Genomic DNA, 17,260 nt, shown 5'->3' with positions numbered 1-17,260 from the left:
GGTCAAAACGGCCCCCTGTGAGCAAGCACTTGGCGACAGTGGGAAGGAAATACTCCCTTTTAACAGGAAGAAACCTCCAGCAGAACCAGGCTCAGGGAGGGGCAGTCTTCTGCTGGGACTGGTTGGGGCTGAGGGAGAGAACCAGGAAAAAGACATGCTGTGGAGGGGAGCAGAGATCAATCACTAATGATTAAATGCAGAGTGGTGCATACAGAGTAAAAAGAGAAAGAAACACTCAGTGCATCATGGGAACCCCCCAGCAGTCTAAGTCTATAGCAGCATAACTAAGGGATGGATCAGGGTCACCTGATCCAGCCCTAACTATAAGCTTTAGCAAAAAGGAAAGTTTTAAGCCTAATCTTAAAAGTAGAGAGGGTGTCTGTCTCCCTGATCTGAATTGGGAGCTGGTTCCACAGGAGAGGAGCCTGAAAGCTGAAGGCTCTGCCTCCCATTCTACTCTTACAAACCCTAGGAACTACAAGTAAGCCTGCAGTCTGAGAGCGAAGCGCTCTATTGGGGTGATATGGTACTATGAGGTCCCTAAGATAAGATGGGACCTGATTATTCAAAACCTTATAAGTAAGAAGAAGAATTTTAAATTCTATTCTAGAATTAACAGGAAGCCAATGAAGAGAGGCCAATATGGGTGAGATATGCTCTCTCCTTCTAGTCCCCGTTAGTACTCTAGCTGCAGCATTTTGAATTAGCTGAAGGCTTTTCAGAGAACTTTTAGGACAACCTGATAATAATGAATTACAATAGTCCAGCCTAGAGGAAATAAATGCATGAATTAGTTTTTCAGCATCACTCTGAGACAAGACCTTTCTAATTTTAGAGATATTGCGTAAATGCAAAAAAGCAGTCCTACATATTTGTTTAATATGCGTTTTGAATGACATATCCTGATCAAAAATGACTCCAAGATTTCTCACAGTATTACTAGAGGTCAGGGTAATGCCATCCAGAGTAAGGATCTGGTTAGACACCATGTTTCTAAGATTTGTGGGGCCAAGTACAATAACTTCAGTTTTATCTGAGTTTAAAAGCAGGAAATTAGAGGTCATCCATGTCTTTATGTCTGTAAGACAATCCTGCAGTTTAGCTAATTGGTGTGTGTCCTCTGGCTTCATGGATAGATAAAGCTGGGTATCATCTGCGTAACAATGAAAATTTAAGCAATGCCGTCTAATAATACTGCCTAAGGGAAGCATGTATAAAGTGAATAAAATTGGTCCTAGCACAGAACCTTGTGGAACTCCATAATTAACCTTAGTCTGTGAAGAAGATTCCCCATTTACATGAACAAATTGCAATCTATTAGATAAATATGATTCAAACCACCGCAGCGCAGTGCCTTTAATACCTATGGCATGCTCTAATCTCTGTAATAAAATTTTATGGTCAACAGTATCAAAAGCAGCACTGAGGTCTAACAGAACAAGCACAGAGATGAGTCCACTGTCTGAGGCCATAAGAAGATCATTTGTAACCTTCACTAATGCTGTTTCTGTACTATGATGAATTCTAAAACCTGACTGAAACTCTTCAAATAGACCATTCCTCTGCAGATGATCAGTTAGCTGTTTTACAACTACCCTTTCAAGAATTTTTGAGAGACTCAGTATTGTGCCTCAGTGCTATGGAATGGTCTCCCACTTTCAATAAGAAGTCTGATACTGCGGAGACATTCATGTCAAGACTGAAGACATATCTGTTTCATCAGTGCTATGGTTAGAGCGTTGCATCCTTTTTAAATTTTATTCTTTTGTTTTTAATTCTTCTTAAATTTTATTTTTTTATCTTTTAATTAAGTTTTTTTATTTGTTGTTTTTAATTAATTTTAAATGGTTTTTGAACTGTTTCTGTGAAGTGCCTTGGGGCGATACTGTCGTGAGTTGACGCTTTTATAAATTGAAATCGAAAATTGAATCACATCAATCTATTTCTAAAGCACATTTAAAACACTGAGAACCTGAATAATGCACAACTAAAAACTCAATGAAACTCAGTTAAATGGAATTTAGACACTTAGATAGATAGATAAAAATAACAACAATCAGTAAAAAAAGTGAGGTAGAAACACACAGAAGTGCAGCGGATTCAATGTCACAATTTAATTAACCCTCCTGCCGTGTTCACGCCCCTCTCCTTACTTTATTTTGCCTGGTCAAATCTGACTGGTCTGTTTTAATTGCTCTTAAATGAACACAAAAGCCATTAATCACCACCAATTTTTTTTATGTCACACTTTTTATTTTTTAGCAGTGCACAGTGTCTCAGAGTCCTGCTTCACATGAATAATTGCAGTGAAAATACAAATAGGCATTGAAAATGTTTTCCAAAATGAACATGCAATGTAAAAAAAAAAAGAAATGGAAATTCAGAGACCAAACTCCTCAACATGAAGTTGTGTGTGCTTTTTTTTATGTGTTTGTGTGCACATGTATCCATGGGAATGTATGCACAATTGGCATTTGAGCGATATACTCCTGCTAGAATCCACAGACCTATGTAGGCTTGGAGGTCTAACAGGTCTGATTCTCTCCAGGTGTTCCCAAACACACACCTCCCCTCCAGGTTTGTCATCTCCAGTACAATTCCCTCAGTGGACTCTGGTATAAAGAGTTGGAAGCCGGAATTGATGTCATCCACGTGAGATGTTGTGTACCGTTTTCACAAAACCATGGGAAAGACGGATTTACAGACATGTGTCTAGTCTGTGTGAAGGAAGGTGGTTCATGTGTGAGGATCAGCACATAAGCACAAGAAAGACATCTGTACCCACAAAAGACATTATTCAATCTGAAATGTGTGGTTCATGTCTGTCTGTCTGTGTGTGTGTGTGTGTGTGTGTGTGTGTGTGTGTGTGTGTGTGTGTGTGTGTGTGTGTGTGTGTGGTGTGTGTGTGTGTGTGTGTGTGTGTGTGTGTGTGTGTGTGTGTGTGTGTGTGTTGGGTGGTGTGTATGGAGATGTTTTCGCATCTGATGGATGAACATAATCTGGATACCCATTCATTTCCTATAGGGGTCACTTTTGACCGGAAAAACAAGGTTGACTAAACCACTCCAGATTCAGTAAAAGTGGTGATCATCAGTTTTATCATCATCATCATCATCATCATGTCTGTTGTATCTTTATACATTTTTTTTATGTATTCATTCAAAGCATTACTAAATAATATTCTGTTGTGTTGTATTTTTGTTTTATGGTCTCTGTACAACTGTAACCAAAGATCACCTGAACCTGAAATTTTATTGTATGTATGTATGTATGTATGTACACTCAACAAAAATATAAACGCAACACTTTTGGTTTTGCTCTTATTTTGTATGAGATGAACTCAAAGATCTAAAACTTTTTCCACATACACAATATCACCATTTCTCTCAAATATTGTTCACAAACCAGTCTAAATCTGTGATAGTGAGCACTTCTCCTTTGCTGAGATAATCCATCCCACCTCACAGGTGTGCCATATCAAGATGCTGATTAGACACCATGATTAGTGCACAGGTGTGCCTTAGACTGCCCACAATAAAAGGCCACTCTGAAAGGTGCAGTTTTATCACACAGCACAAAGCCACAGATGTCGCAAGATTTGAGGGAGCGTGCAATTGGCATGCTGACAGCAGGAATGTCAACCAGAGCTGTTGCTCGTGTATTGAATGTTCATTTCTCTACCATAAGCCGTCTCCAACAATAGTCCAGCCTAGAGGAAATAAATGCATGAATTAGTTTTTCAGCATCACTCTGAGACAAGACCTTTCTAATTTTAGAGATATTGCATAAATGCAAAAAAGCAGTCCCACATATTTGTTTAATATGCGCTTTGAATGACATATCCTGATCAAAAATGACTCCAAGATTTCTCACAGTATTACTAGAGGTCAGGGTAATGCCATCCAGAGTAAGGATCTGGTTAGACACCATGTTTCTAAGATTTGTGGGGCCAAGTACAATAACTTCAGTTTTATCTGAGTTTAAAAGCAGGAAATTAGAGGTCATCCATGTCTTTATGTCTGTAAGACAATCCTGCAGTTTAGCTAATTGGTGTGTGTCCTCTGGCTTCATGGATAGATAAAGCTGTGTATCATCTGCGTAACAATGAAAATTTAAGCAATGCCATCTAATAATACTGCCTAAGGGAAGCATGTATAAAGTGAATAAAATTGGTCCTAGCACAGAACCTTGTGGAACTCCATAATTAACCTTAGTCTGTGAAGAAGATTCCCCATTTACATGAACAAATTGTAATTTATTAGATAAATATGATTCAAACCACCGCAGCGCAGTGCCTTTAATACCTATGGCATGCTCTAATCTCTGTAATAAAATTTTATGGTCAACAGTATCAAAAGCAGCACTGAGGTCTAACAGAACAAGCACAGAGATGAGTCCACTGTCTGAGGCCATAAGAAGATCATTTGTAACCTTCACTAATGCTGTTTCTGTACTATGATGAATTCTAAAACCTGACTGAAACTCTTCAAATAGACCATTCCTCTGCAGATGATCAGTTAGCTGTTTTACAACTACCCTTTCAAGAATTTTTGAGAGAAAAGGAAGGTTGGAGATTGGCCTATAATTAGCTAAGATAGCTGGGTCAAGTGATGGCTTTTTAAGTAATGGTTTAATTACTGCCACCTTAAAAACCTGTGGTACATAGCCAACTAATAAAGATAGATTGATCATATTTAAGATCGAAGCATTAATTAATGGTAGGGCTTCCTTGAGCAGCAATGGGGTCTAATAGACATGTTGATGGTTTGGATGAAGTAACTAATGAAAATAACTCAGACAGAACAATCGGAGAGAAAGAGTCTAACCAAATACCGGCATCACTGAAAGCAGCCAAGGATAACGATACGTCTTTGGGATGGTTATGAGTAATTTTTTCTCTAATAGTTAAAATTTTATTAGCAAAGAAAGTCATGAAGTCATTACTAGTTAAAGTTAAAGGAATACTCGGCTCAATAGAGCTCTGACTCTTTGTCAGCCTGGCTACAGTGCTGAAAAGAAACCTGGGGTTGTTCTTATTTTCTTCAATTAGTGATGAGTAGTAAGATGTCCTAGCTTTACGGAGGGCTTTTTTATAGAGCAACAGACTCTTTTTCCAGGCTAAGTGAAGATCTTCTAAATTAGTGAGACGCCATTTCCTCTCCAACTTACGGGTTATCTGCTTTAAGCTGTCGCCTGCTCTGGCCCCTGGAAGACAATTGACTATGGTTGCTGGTGTCGCTAACTTCACATTTCTCAAAACAGAGTCGCGAATAACCAGAGTTTGATCCTCGGCGGGTGTGTCGTCGAGTGGGGAAAAACGGTTAGAAATGTGAATGGGTTGGCGGTGTACACGGGGCTTCTGTTTAGAACTACGCTTCCTCCTCACAGTCACCCAGTCGGCCTGCTTTCCCGGCTGCTCAGGATCTGCCAGAGGGAAACTAACCGCGGCTAAGCTACCTTGGTCCGCACCGACTACAGGACTAGCTGTAAAATTTTCCACGGTGCAGAGCCGAGTCTCCAATTCGCCCAGCCTGGCCTCCAAAGCTACAAATAAGCTACACTTATTACAAGTACCATTACTGCTAAAGGAGGCTGAGGCCGAGGCCAAAAATGCAAACATGCACTGTGCACAATTTCTCCAATCACAGTCACAAGCTTTTGGGTTGTCTGTTTTTTTTGTTGGCTTCCCTTACTCATCTCCTTCTTGCACAGTCACTCAGTTTTTCAGAAATGCCTACTCCACACACATTTTTTTTTCTGTAGCCAATGCACCAGCACAGTACCTGGCTCCACCTTCCTTTCAGACAATACACCAGTAGGTGCACATAAATTAAATAATTTGGGTTAAAACTAGAACTGCTTCAGCTAGAAACTCCAAATAACACTTTGTGGAGGGTGAAAGATTTGGTCCTACAAGTAGGGAGGGGTGTTATTTCAAAAAAATTTGGAAATCTATAAATGTTTGCATGGAATATGGAAATATACACGGAATAAACCATAGCAGGATAAATTTTGGGTCAACTGGTTCGAAAAGCCCATATGGATGGAGCGTTTGAAAATTTCAAGTAACACGTGTGTCGTATATGTGCTGTTGATGTAGAAAACCACTCTGTTGCTTATAATTAGTTTATTGTGGCCATGTCATTGTTTACATGTGATGATTATACTCAACTGATGTTCTCAAGTCTCTAGGTGCAGCGGTTCTCAAGATATGACATTTCCGTCGATATTTTTGGTGATTTTTGAACCCGATATCTTCACTGGCTCCGTCTATATGGGTTTTTGGAACCAAATGACCCAAAATGTATCCTGCTATGGTTTATTCCGTGTATATTTCCATATTCCATGCAAACATTTATAGATTTCCAATTTTTTTGAAATGACACCGCTCCCTACTGCAAGTGTCTTCAGAATGGTCAGTCACAACTGTTGAATAGATGTTCTTTTATTCTGTCTTTTTTTTTCATGCATTTTGATTAGTTTTAACATACAGTTTAGTCAGAGTGCTACTGAATGTTCCCTCCATGTTCAACAATTTCCATTCAGTTTGTGGTGAAAATCAAGTCTTTCGGATTTTTGCTTTTTGAAGTTTTGGTTAAACATTAAAATTTTGTCATTTATTTCCACATGTAAAAAAATTATCGGTGCTCTGAGCAAAGAACAGCAATCCAGAAATAGTCTGTGTTGTGGTTAAAATAATTAATAATGTGGTAAAAAAAAAAAAAAAAAAAGATCCAAAGACTCAAAGAAGCCACACAGTAAAATCAATAAAATGTACTGTATTCTTTAATTCATATCTACAACCCCAATCCCCAGAAAGAAAATTTCACTTCATATTTTTAATATATATTTTTTCAGTTTTATATCTTCTGTACAAGATTGCTGATTTCATGAAATCCACATCTACGGCAGCAACATGTTTTTTCTTTTGTCAGAGCAACCAAGAACGAGCATAAATGGAGTGAACAAGAGGACTTAATTTGAAAAGGGAAAACACACCAGTCATGGAGTCATGTACAAGAAGCAGCTCGAGTGGGATCAACTATTTACAATACAAACCATTCACACAAATTAGGCTCTAAGATATAGAATTCATTACATTACATTTTATATATTAGTCAGCATGAGAAAGCTCCTTTCCCCACCTACAACCCAGTGAACAGTGTAACGTTGACTCACACACCAAACTCATGTTAGTGACACTGACATCCGGCAACTGACGGTGTGTCAGCGTATGTGCAGAGCAGATCACCTCAAGTACTTAAAAGCATCACATCTGAATCCATTTTTCTGTCTTCCACAGTTACCGTGTGGTAAACATAAAATATCTGAGATCTTTTTTATTTGTAATTTTAATTAGAAATGAATGTTTTCTGGTTAAGCAGGTCAAACTGTGGACCATAAATAGTACTTGTGGGGAAAACAGTTCACACGCTGGAATACAGAGAGTGAATGCATTCACACTGGAATCCAGAGAGTTAGTTCCGTCACACACTGGAGACCAGAGAGTTAATTCATACACACACTGGAGACCAGAGAGTGAATTCATTCACACAATGGAAACCAGAGAGTTAATGCATTCACATGCTGGTATCCAGAGAATCAGTGCATTCACACACTGGAAGCCAAAGAGTTAATGCATTCACATGCTGGAATCCAGAGAATTAATGCATTCACACTGGAATCCAGAGAGTGAATGCATTCACACTGGAATCCAGGGAGTTAATTCCTTCACACACTGGAATGCAGAGAGTTAATTCATTCACACACTGGGAACCAGAGTGAATTCATTCACACGCTGGAAACCAGAGAGCTATTGCATTCACATGCTGGAATCCAGAGAGTTAATGCATTTACACACTGGAAACCAGAGAGTTAATGCACTCACACACTGCAAACCAGAGGGTTAATGCACTCACACACTGGAAACCAAAGAGTTAATGCATTCACACACTGGAGTCCAGAGAGTTAATACACTGTATTTGTCATAAAAGGAAACCATAGTAATATTCCGTTTAACAGAAAGTGTCAGTTTTCAAAAACAAAGGGTTGAGATAACCATGAAAAGACCGACAAGCCCCTGTTGTCTGCACATGGTTCAAAAGGATACAAATTAAAGTGAGAACTAAATTGAAAAAGGCCATGATTAATGATACCACAGAGCTACACATCACCTCTATGAATACTTAACATGAACTGACCTGTTTGAAAAATTCTGAATTGTTAAACACTGACTGGGGGAATCAGTTGGTTTGCCTGACACTCTAGATATGTTTAAGGACAGAACACTTTCGTCTGCAGTCGGCTGAAGCCCCAGACTGCACTGCAAACGTCCACTGTGCAGCATTGTGCTATCAGCCAGAGGGGAAATAGGGAGTGTCACTGTGGTAGTTGTAGTCTGGACACACTTTCTGCACAAGTTTGTAGTCGGTGCTGTAGAAAGAGATGAAGATGCAGATGACTTTGAAAGGTTTGGAGCATAGCCAGGAGACGTGGCTCTGGGTCTGCTCCTGGTAGCAGGTCTTGGATGGATCAAAGTTGCAGAGTGTGTTCTTAGCACCCTTCTCTACCTTTTCATACTCTATGCGGCAGTTGAAGGACTTTGAGTCCTTAGCATCAATGACAGACTGCTGTGCCGCCACATCAAACTCCACTATCTTGGTGGGAGGAACCAAACTTACAGACACGTTACCCTGGCCTGTGGAGTTGTGGCGGAAGTAGACACTGAAGGTGCCATTGCCATGATCCACAATCTTACCAGTGATCAAAAGGTTCAGTTTGACCGTCTTGATGTTGGAGTGGAAGTCCCCCCAGCCAAACATCTTTTTGAACTTCCCTGTCTTGACCATGGGCCGCCGTTTGGCCCGTGGCCTTGAGTCTTGCAGATCTGTAGAGTTCCTCAGCCAGTCCCACAGGTCCTGCTCAGAGTATGGCTCTGGAGTATCATAGCGTAGGTCCAAGGCTGTGCTGTTCTCTTTGCCATGCAGAGTCTGTGACAGCAGCCTGCTGATGGACATGTCCTTTACGTTTTCTGTCCATATATGCTTAAGCATAGATTTGGGACTTCCGGACTTAACAATGTCAGATTTTGAGCTGTGGGCACTTGTAACCTGAAGAACACACACAGAGAGAGACAGAGAGAGAGAGCAATAATCAGTTGTGTTCTGTCAGCACATGGCTGGAGTTCATAGCAAAAGAGCACATTAAAAATGCAAAAAAGAAAAGCATTTGTTTCATAAAAGTGTCATTTTCCCCGGTGAATAGACCGACAACCATGAAATGAATGGCATCATTCAGTCACTGAGTCACTCAGTCGTTCAGTCGGTGAGTGTGTCTGCAAATGGTTCTCTGAATTTTTTTTTTAACATCTTGCAATATCCCAAGTTGCAAACTTTCTATGGGAATTAACAGCAATTAATGGGAATTGCATTTTTCTCTGTTGCTTTTATGCATTTCTTAAATCATCATTAAGATTTGCACAACAATTTGTGCATTTTTCAAAACAATTAGTGCAGTATAGTGGATAACCTGCAAATGTTGCTCAAAATGCTTAGTTTTTGACTCAAAATGAAGTATTTATGCCAGTGAACCTGTCAGTGTCATCAAAAGGAAAAGTCCTGATGATGATGTTTATGAACAAGATAGTCAAATGCCTTTGTATACTAATAATAATCTAATATAGCCTTTATTGTCATTGTACATACTGTATTTCATACACACAACAAAATTTGTCCTCTACATTTAAGCCATCCTAATTACGGGTCTTTCACATTGAACGTGTTGGTAGATCATTTTGATGCCTTGGATGCGGCAACAGCACGCAGAGGAGGTGGATACTTCTACATCACAATCTGACTTTTCGAGGGTCTGGTGAACAACCTGAACAATCGCCATCATGGATTTGCTTCAGGAGCTTTAGCATTCATTCCGCTGAGAAGAAGAAGACAATCAGTAAAACCAAAGAGACTGTGGATGCATGAGACCCCAAGGTCAAGGGAACAACTCAGGGAATTTCGACTTGTGAAAGCGCTCCAGTTTCATGATGACCGCAGAGAGCAGTTTGACCAGCTGCTGGGGAGTGTCAGGCCTCAAATCTCCAGGATCGAGACAAATTTCAGAGCTGCAGTCACTTCAGCAGGGCATCCGGCAATTTGTCTGAGGTGGCTAATTATATGAAATTTTAAAAGGTCATTAGTATATTGGGGAAAGCAGGGGTGGTGGCCAAGTGGTTAATGCACTTGGTTTCAGTGCAGAAGGTTCCCAGTTCAAATCCCACCCCTGCCACATTTCTCCATGTAATGTGACATTGTGTCAGGAAGAGCATCCGGCGTAAAACTTGTGCCAATTCAACATGCATATCCACCTTGGACTTGCTGTGGCGATCCCCGAGTGCAAACAAGGGAGCAGTCGAAGGGTCTTACTATTAGTATATTGGGGAACACAGCAGTAGCATGCAAGCTACACATGCTACCTTGAGCCAGTCATGCTCCAAATATTTTCTGTTTGTCTTTAATTCTGGGACTTCTTTGTTTACACCATTTTGTTTAGACTTGTAAATATTTAATAGGCTGTTACCTATATGGAAACGGCACATCAGTTGGCTTGACTGGAGATTTTGAGATAGGTTTTTTTTTTTTAAATCAAAATGGGCCACTTTTTATGAGAGCACTGTTAAAACAAAGTTTAAAAAATAAAACTTATAGTAAATAATTCTCTGCATACTAAACACTAACCAAATATTAAAAAATATATGTCTGAAAATACTGGTGGAAAAAGCTTAAAGACAAGTCTTGTAGCAACAATACTAACATTCTAGTATTGTCATTTACTAGAATGTATTGTCATTTATCCAACAAAGTCGCCCCCACTTTGTTGGTGTTGAACCTCACTGGTTGGCTCTCACTGCGGTATTGTATCACTTCCTGTTCCGGAGCACAGCGGTGTTTTGCTGTATCTGTTAGCTGTTTAATCTGCGCAGTTAGATTGATCTAGTTACCTAGATAACGATTTGTTTCACAGTGTAATCTTCACGTGCCTTAACTAAAGCACTCCCTCTGCTGAATCACCTCTAAATTATTTACACATTATTCACTTTGTGTATTTTTAGGAATCCGCTAGCTTAGCGCAGCTACTAGCTCTTAGCTGGTTTAGCATGGCGGCTTCTCCTGTCTCTCCCGCACTTTTCTGCTCTGGGTGTGAAATGTTTAGTTATTCCTCGGCCTCCTTTAGCAGTAATGGTACTTGTAATAAGTGTAGCTTATTCGTAGCTTTGGAGGCCAGGCTGGGCGAATTGGAGACTCGGCTCCGCACCTTGGAAAATCCTACAGCTAGCCAGGCCCCTGTAGTCGGTGCAGACCAAGGTAGCTTAGCCGCCGTTAGTTCCCTCCCGGCAGATCCCGAGCAGCCGGGAAAGCAGTCCGACTGGGTGACTGTGAGGAGGAAGCGTAGTCCTAAACAGAAGCCCCGTGTACACCGCCAACCCGTTCACATTCTAACCGTTTTCCCCCACTCGGCGACACACCCGCTGAGGATCAAACTCTGGTTATTGGCGACTCTGTTTTGAGAAATGTGAAGTTAGCGACACCAGCAACCATAGTCAATTGTCTTCCAGGGGCCAGAGCAGGTGACACTGAAGGAAATTTGAAACTGCTGGCTAAGGCTAAGTGTAAATTTGGTAAAATTGTAATTCACGTCGGCAGTAATGACTTGTTCTGTTAGACCTCAGTGCTGCTTTTGATCCTGTTGACCAGGATTGTCTTACAGACATAAAGACATGGATGGCCTCTAATTTCCTGCTTTTAAACTCAGATAAAACTGAAGTTATTGTACTTGGCCCCACAAATCTTAGAAACATGGTGTCTAACCAGATCCTTACTCTGGATGGCATTACCCTGACCTCTAGTAATACTGTGAGAAATCTTGGAGTCATTTTTGATCAGGATATGTCATTCAAAGTGCATATTAAACAAATATGTAGGACTGTTTTTTTTGCATTTGAGCAATAACTCTAAAATTAGAAAGGTCTTGTCTCAGAGTGATGCTGAAAAACTAATTCATGCATTTATTTCCTCTAGGCTGGACTATTGTAATTCATTATTATCAGGTTGTCCTAAAAGTTCCCTGAAAAGCCTTCAGTTAATTAAAAATGCTGCAGCTACAGTACTGATAGGGACTAGAAGGAGAGAGCATATCTCACCCATATTGGCCTCTCTTCATTGGCTTCCTGTTAATTCTAGAATAGAATTTAAAATTCTTCTTCTTACTTATAAGGTTTTGAATAATCAGGTCCCATCTTATCTTAGGGACCTCATTGTACCATATTACCCCAATAGAGCGCTTCGCTCTCAGACTGCAGGCTTACTTGTAGTTCCTAGGGTTTGTAAGAGTAGAATGGGAGGCAGAGCCTTCAGCTTTCAGGCTCCTCTCCTGTGGAACCAGCTCCCAATTCAGATCAGGGAGACAGACACCCTCTATACTTTTAAGATTAGGCTTAAAACTTTCCTTTTTGCTAAAGCTTATAGTTAGGGCTGGATCAGGTGACCCTGAACCATCCCTTAGTTATGCTGCTATAGACGTAGACTGCTGGGGGGTTCCCATGATGCACTGTTTCTTTCTCTTTTTGCTCTGTATGCACCACTCTGCATTTAATCATTAGTGATTGATCTCTGCTCCCCTCCACAGCATGTCTTTTTCCCTGGTTCTCTCCCTCAGCCCCAACCAGTCCCAGCAGAAGACTGCCCCTCCCTGAGCCTGGTTCTGCTGGAGGTTTCTTCCTGTTACAAGGGAGTTTTTCCTTCCCACTGTCGCCAAGTGCTTGCTCACAGGGGGTCGTTTTGACCGTTGGGGTTTTTTCTGTAATTATTGTATGGCTTTGCCTTACAATATGAAGCGCCTTGGAGCAACTGTTTGTTGTGATTTGGCGCTATATAAATAAAATTGATTTGATTTGAAAAAGTTCTAAGCCTCACCCAAAAGGACTCACAGGAAGAAGACAGTTTTTTACTATTTTTCTATGTAGTCCCCCTTGACATCAGTGCACTCGGTCCAACGATGCTGAAGCAGTGCTATCCCATCACGGAGGAAGGTGGCATCCTGGTCCCCCCCCCAAAACTCCTCCGCAGCACACATGACCTCATCACTGTTTCCTAAAAGGTGACCATGTAGGTGCTGTTGTTATTTGATGTGATTCACTCCTGATTACTGCAAAGTTAATGTTTTGAAATGTCAACTTCCTGTTTCACACATTTGAAGGTTCCTTATGAAGCCTTGTTGCAAACAGCAGTCCTGGTGTCCATTCAGATCACTGCTGCTTGTGTTACAGTGGACCTTTCTGAACTGATTAAAGAAACACATGTGGGTACTATTGAACATGAATCTGAAGCTGTGTATCAGGCACCACATCCAGTCATCAAGATCCCTGTCTGAAGGCCACCTGTGCTCACTTTTCCAAGACCTGTGCCAAATAAACATGTTGAGCCACACTGGATCCCCTGAGAAGGAAGTGAAAAGAAATGAAGTCATGAATCACCTTTCGACTGGACAAATGACCTTTACTGTCCATGAGTGGTCAAACTGTCTGGGACCAGTATGGATTAAATGGACCAACACACAACACATTCTGACTTTCAGAGTTATGGAATGTTGTGGTCTATAACCCTGACAAACTGGCATGTGAGGACCATGGTTGTCCAAGAATACAATCTCATGCACAGTTTGCTGTTGTACTGCACCAAAATTGTACCATGTGATGAGTTCAAAAACAAAACAAAAACAACAAAAAACATAGCGCCTGTCACATCATGGCAAATATCCTGGTGATGTCAGGGCACGTGCAACAGGACTGGCTCAATGGAAATGCAGGAGATTACCGAAATATGTGAGATCAGGGTGTAAAATAAAGTTTTGATCAGCTTGAACAACCCACCATGATTAAAACAAGACCATGATGGAGTGACAGAACATCCCAGGTCATCAGAGAAACCAGATCTCTTTGGGTTTCCAAGGTAAGTATAAGAGAGAGAGAGAAAAGAAATGACTGGAGCACTGAGTCTCACTGAGCTCCATGTTCCAGTTAATGCATTTTCCACCATGAAATGGATGTTATAGTTGCATGTTACAGTGTGTTATAGGTTTGCTTGCCAGCAGTGTGTACTACATGGAAACATGGATTCACAAAGAAATATAACACTGTGGTCACCAGCAGTCTATCATCCACCATCAGCAGTTTCAGAAATGATAGGACCTCTTCTGTATATTATGTGAAAAACGTACATTTCTTTATGAAGTAATCATTAGTAAATGATGCCACAAGGACTTAAGGTCAGGGTCAGGTCTGGGAGCATGTGCCAGTGCCACACATGGAATCATATTGGGTCCAAGATAGCAACATCCCAAACAGACAACCAGTCCATCCCCAACTCTCAAAGGAATCACCAATGTTCCACCGCCTAGTAAAATATGGGCATCCTCTTTTTCAAAAAAGCGATTAGTGTCAAATCTGGTGACTTTTCCTGGTGGTAGTGGAGACTTTTGGAGACTCTGATGTGCAAGCATGCATCGGTCTTACTCTTCATGTTAAGACAAAAAATATTGTAGCTCACAATGCAAGTGATACTCCAAGTCGGAATCTCTCTGAGCATCTGCTCACTTGAAACAATTTCATCCCAGTAGAACCCAAAGGTCGGACCAGAACAGACTGAGGGCTTCCTTTATTAAGATCCGAGATAACACGTCTCAAATAGTACGGAAAATCCAATCCATTGCATGTTTGAGTGGAGACATTCTTGCAGATGATTTACTAAAAGTAAATCTGCAATTGTTACCAGTTAGTAATGTTACGTAGGCAACAGGATGTAAATGAGGATTTTCAACATGAAATTATGTCAGTTACTGCTGCTATGTGCTTTCATTCTGCATGAACACTGTGACATAACTGAGCGTGGTCACTCTGGCAATAAAAGAAAGATAGATAGAAAGAAATGCACACCTTTGCCCACAGTTCTCTGTGCGTTCCATGGGCAGAAGATGTGGGGGAAATATGTTTTCCTCATGTCTGTAGAGCAGGATGCTCTGTGCCTGGCTCAGGGTCATCCTCCTGTCCTTTGTTGATATAAAACTTTGTGTTTTGCCAATTTAAGACTAAACATCCAATCATGGCCCCGACTAGCTAATGTCCATATTTGTATTATGATTTTTCTTCTGGATGTCACGTAACTTCTGGTCAGATTTCTTCCCAGAAGTGACGTGACTTTGCTGGTATGTGCCTGCCTCCTTTTCACATGAGCGGAGGAGGCAGGAATCAGCCAAGTCACATGTAAATTGTGCCATCTTGTGCTCAGAAATGATAATGCAGGACACATATGTCATTTCAAAATATTTGTCTCAGTACCAGCCAAACAACTTAATTTATTTTAAAAGTATGACTTAACAAACTACAGTACATGACCTGAACAATATTGTGTGCATAGTGGTGGCCTGGAAATGTCACTGACTTGGAAACAAAAGCCTTTAGTTCATACTTGTTTTTTCTCTATGTCGTCGAGCATTTTTTTATTGAAATGTGTCACCATCAATAAGCTCAATTATTCATGACGATGATACGTAGTGACCTCAAATTCCTGAATTAATCAAAGTACAGAGCTCATTGCCTGTACCATATTTTAGGGTAAGTTAAACACTGTTCACTCTGACTGGAAATGTACTTTTATGTGCTTTGTCATGTTGTGTGCATGTCACATGCTAAATTCTCTTGAAAAATGTTTAAATTCCAGGCCCCCTGTGAAAACTGAATCCTCATTTGCATGACCACCTGCATTGTGCTATGGGCCTCTTTGTGACAAGTGGAACTTGAACTCTAACCAGTGACCTAAAGTGAAGACGGGATATCTTTGGTACTCGGTCTGTTCTGAGAAACCTTGGGTAGTGGTGGAATGAATTTTGTCAAATAAGGAAGCCCAGATATGTTGTGCTACTTGTATTGTGATGAAACATCAGTTATGACACAGTGGGAATGGGGTCCATTTTCTTGAAAATGGTCCATCACGCACGTGTCTTTGGCACAATATGTAGGTTATCATAGAAAACTTTGCTTCCCAAGGAAACATGGCAAAAACAAGTAATAAGCAATATATTTCAAATTTTGGACCCGTGCCATGCAAGTGTCATCTTTTTAACTTTGAGTTTATCACTTTTCAGATTAAAAATAACAAAAAAGGTGAAAAAAAAAGCTGAATCGGAATGAAATTGCTTTACTTTTGCAGCTCGTTCATGTGAAGCACAATCATTTTGAAAGGAAATCCACCATGTTTCCAAACTGTCTCAATTACAGCTCATCTTTTTATATTTTAGTGTCCCTGTGCATAATCAGAAAAAAAAAAACAGAGAGCTACTAAGACTACTATCTTTTTTGTGAGCTCCTGATATATGAGTGTGTATTTATTCAAACTTTGCACTGCTGTCAGGCTCATTGTCTGATTTGCCGACTGGGTGGCTCTGCACTATACACAGAGTGTGTGTGTGCAGTTCTCAGCCTCCATCATCCTGCGTGTTCTGGGTTTGGTGCCAGAGGGTTTGCTGGATGCTGCTCCTGCCAGCTGTGGTATGCTCACCTGAGGGAACGATGCATCTGGTAAACACGGCCGGCATCGCGGCCAGCACACCTCACAGAAAGCTGGCCTCAAATTTGCCAGACGGCCAGTTGTTTGCCCCCAGGCTATGAAGATTGCTGGGCAAGGCAAGCAGCACATTGTCTGTGTGCACGTCAGCCCATTCATGACTTGTATAATAAAAGACCCAAACCTTCAGCATGCTGCCCAGCACTGTGACAGACCGCTTTTTTATGTGCAAATGACAGCATCTCATAAAACCTCACTCTGTACAGATTTGAAATCTGTAGCAGGTAGCAGTCACAGAGACTGCTACCTGCTGCTTTGGAATTTGAACTAACAGTCTTTTTCAAGACTTTTTACTTTTTTTTACTTTTTCACTGTGCTCCAACGCCTAAGGAAGACCTCTAACGGTCGAAACATCGCGACGGAGCACTTTTATCAGCTGGCTTTTCATCGGCGTTGGCAAGCTGACTAGCTTGCTAACGCTTTCGTTTTTATTTTTTTTTTGGCGCTGTTGTCGTGCGTTGCCTGTGCTGCTCCACAGCGTGTTTGGTCGATTTTTGTTTTGTTTTGGCGCCGTTGTCGTGCGTTCGCTGTTGTCGTGCGTTGCCTGTGCTGCTTCATGGCCTGTCTGGTGCCTTAATTAAGGCACT

At 40.9% G+C, this 17,260-nt stretch overlaps 1 protein-coding gene and 1 long non-coding RNA gene across 2 annotated transcripts in view; one reads left to right on the top strand and one right to left on the bottom strand.

The window, feature by feature from the left end:
• Positions 1–223: 223 nt before the first annotated feature.
• Positions 224–8,277, top strand: LOC117501891. The gene is made up of 3 exons (XR_004558116.1): positions 224–238; positions 2,041–2,059; positions 8,140–8,277. It is a non-coding gene; the product is annotated as an uncharacterized LOC117501891 (long non-coding RNA).
• Positions 8,164–17,260, bottom strand: part of nxph1 (neurexophilin 1) — a 222,571-nt gene continuing 213,474 nt past the window's right edge. The window contains exon 2 of the mRNA XM_034160856.1: positions 8,164–9,110. Coding sequence (XP_034016747.1) covers positions 8,355–9,110 — 756 coding nt within the window. The 3' untranslated portion in view covers positions 8,164–8,354. The remainder of the gene's footprint in view (positions 9,111–17,260) is intronic.

The sequence above is a fragment of the Thalassophryne amazonica genome, chromosome 20 (assembly GCF_902500255.1).
Source record: "Thalassophryne amazonica chromosome 20, fThaAma1.1, whole genome shotgun sequence".
Classification (NCBI taxonomy): Eukaryota; Metazoa; Chordata; class Actinopteri; order Batrachoidiformes; family Batrachoididae; genus Thalassophryne; species Thalassophryne amazonica.
The sequence above is the reverse complement of the archived record's forward strand: the minus strand, read 5'-3'. Positions and strand labels throughout refer to the sequence as shown.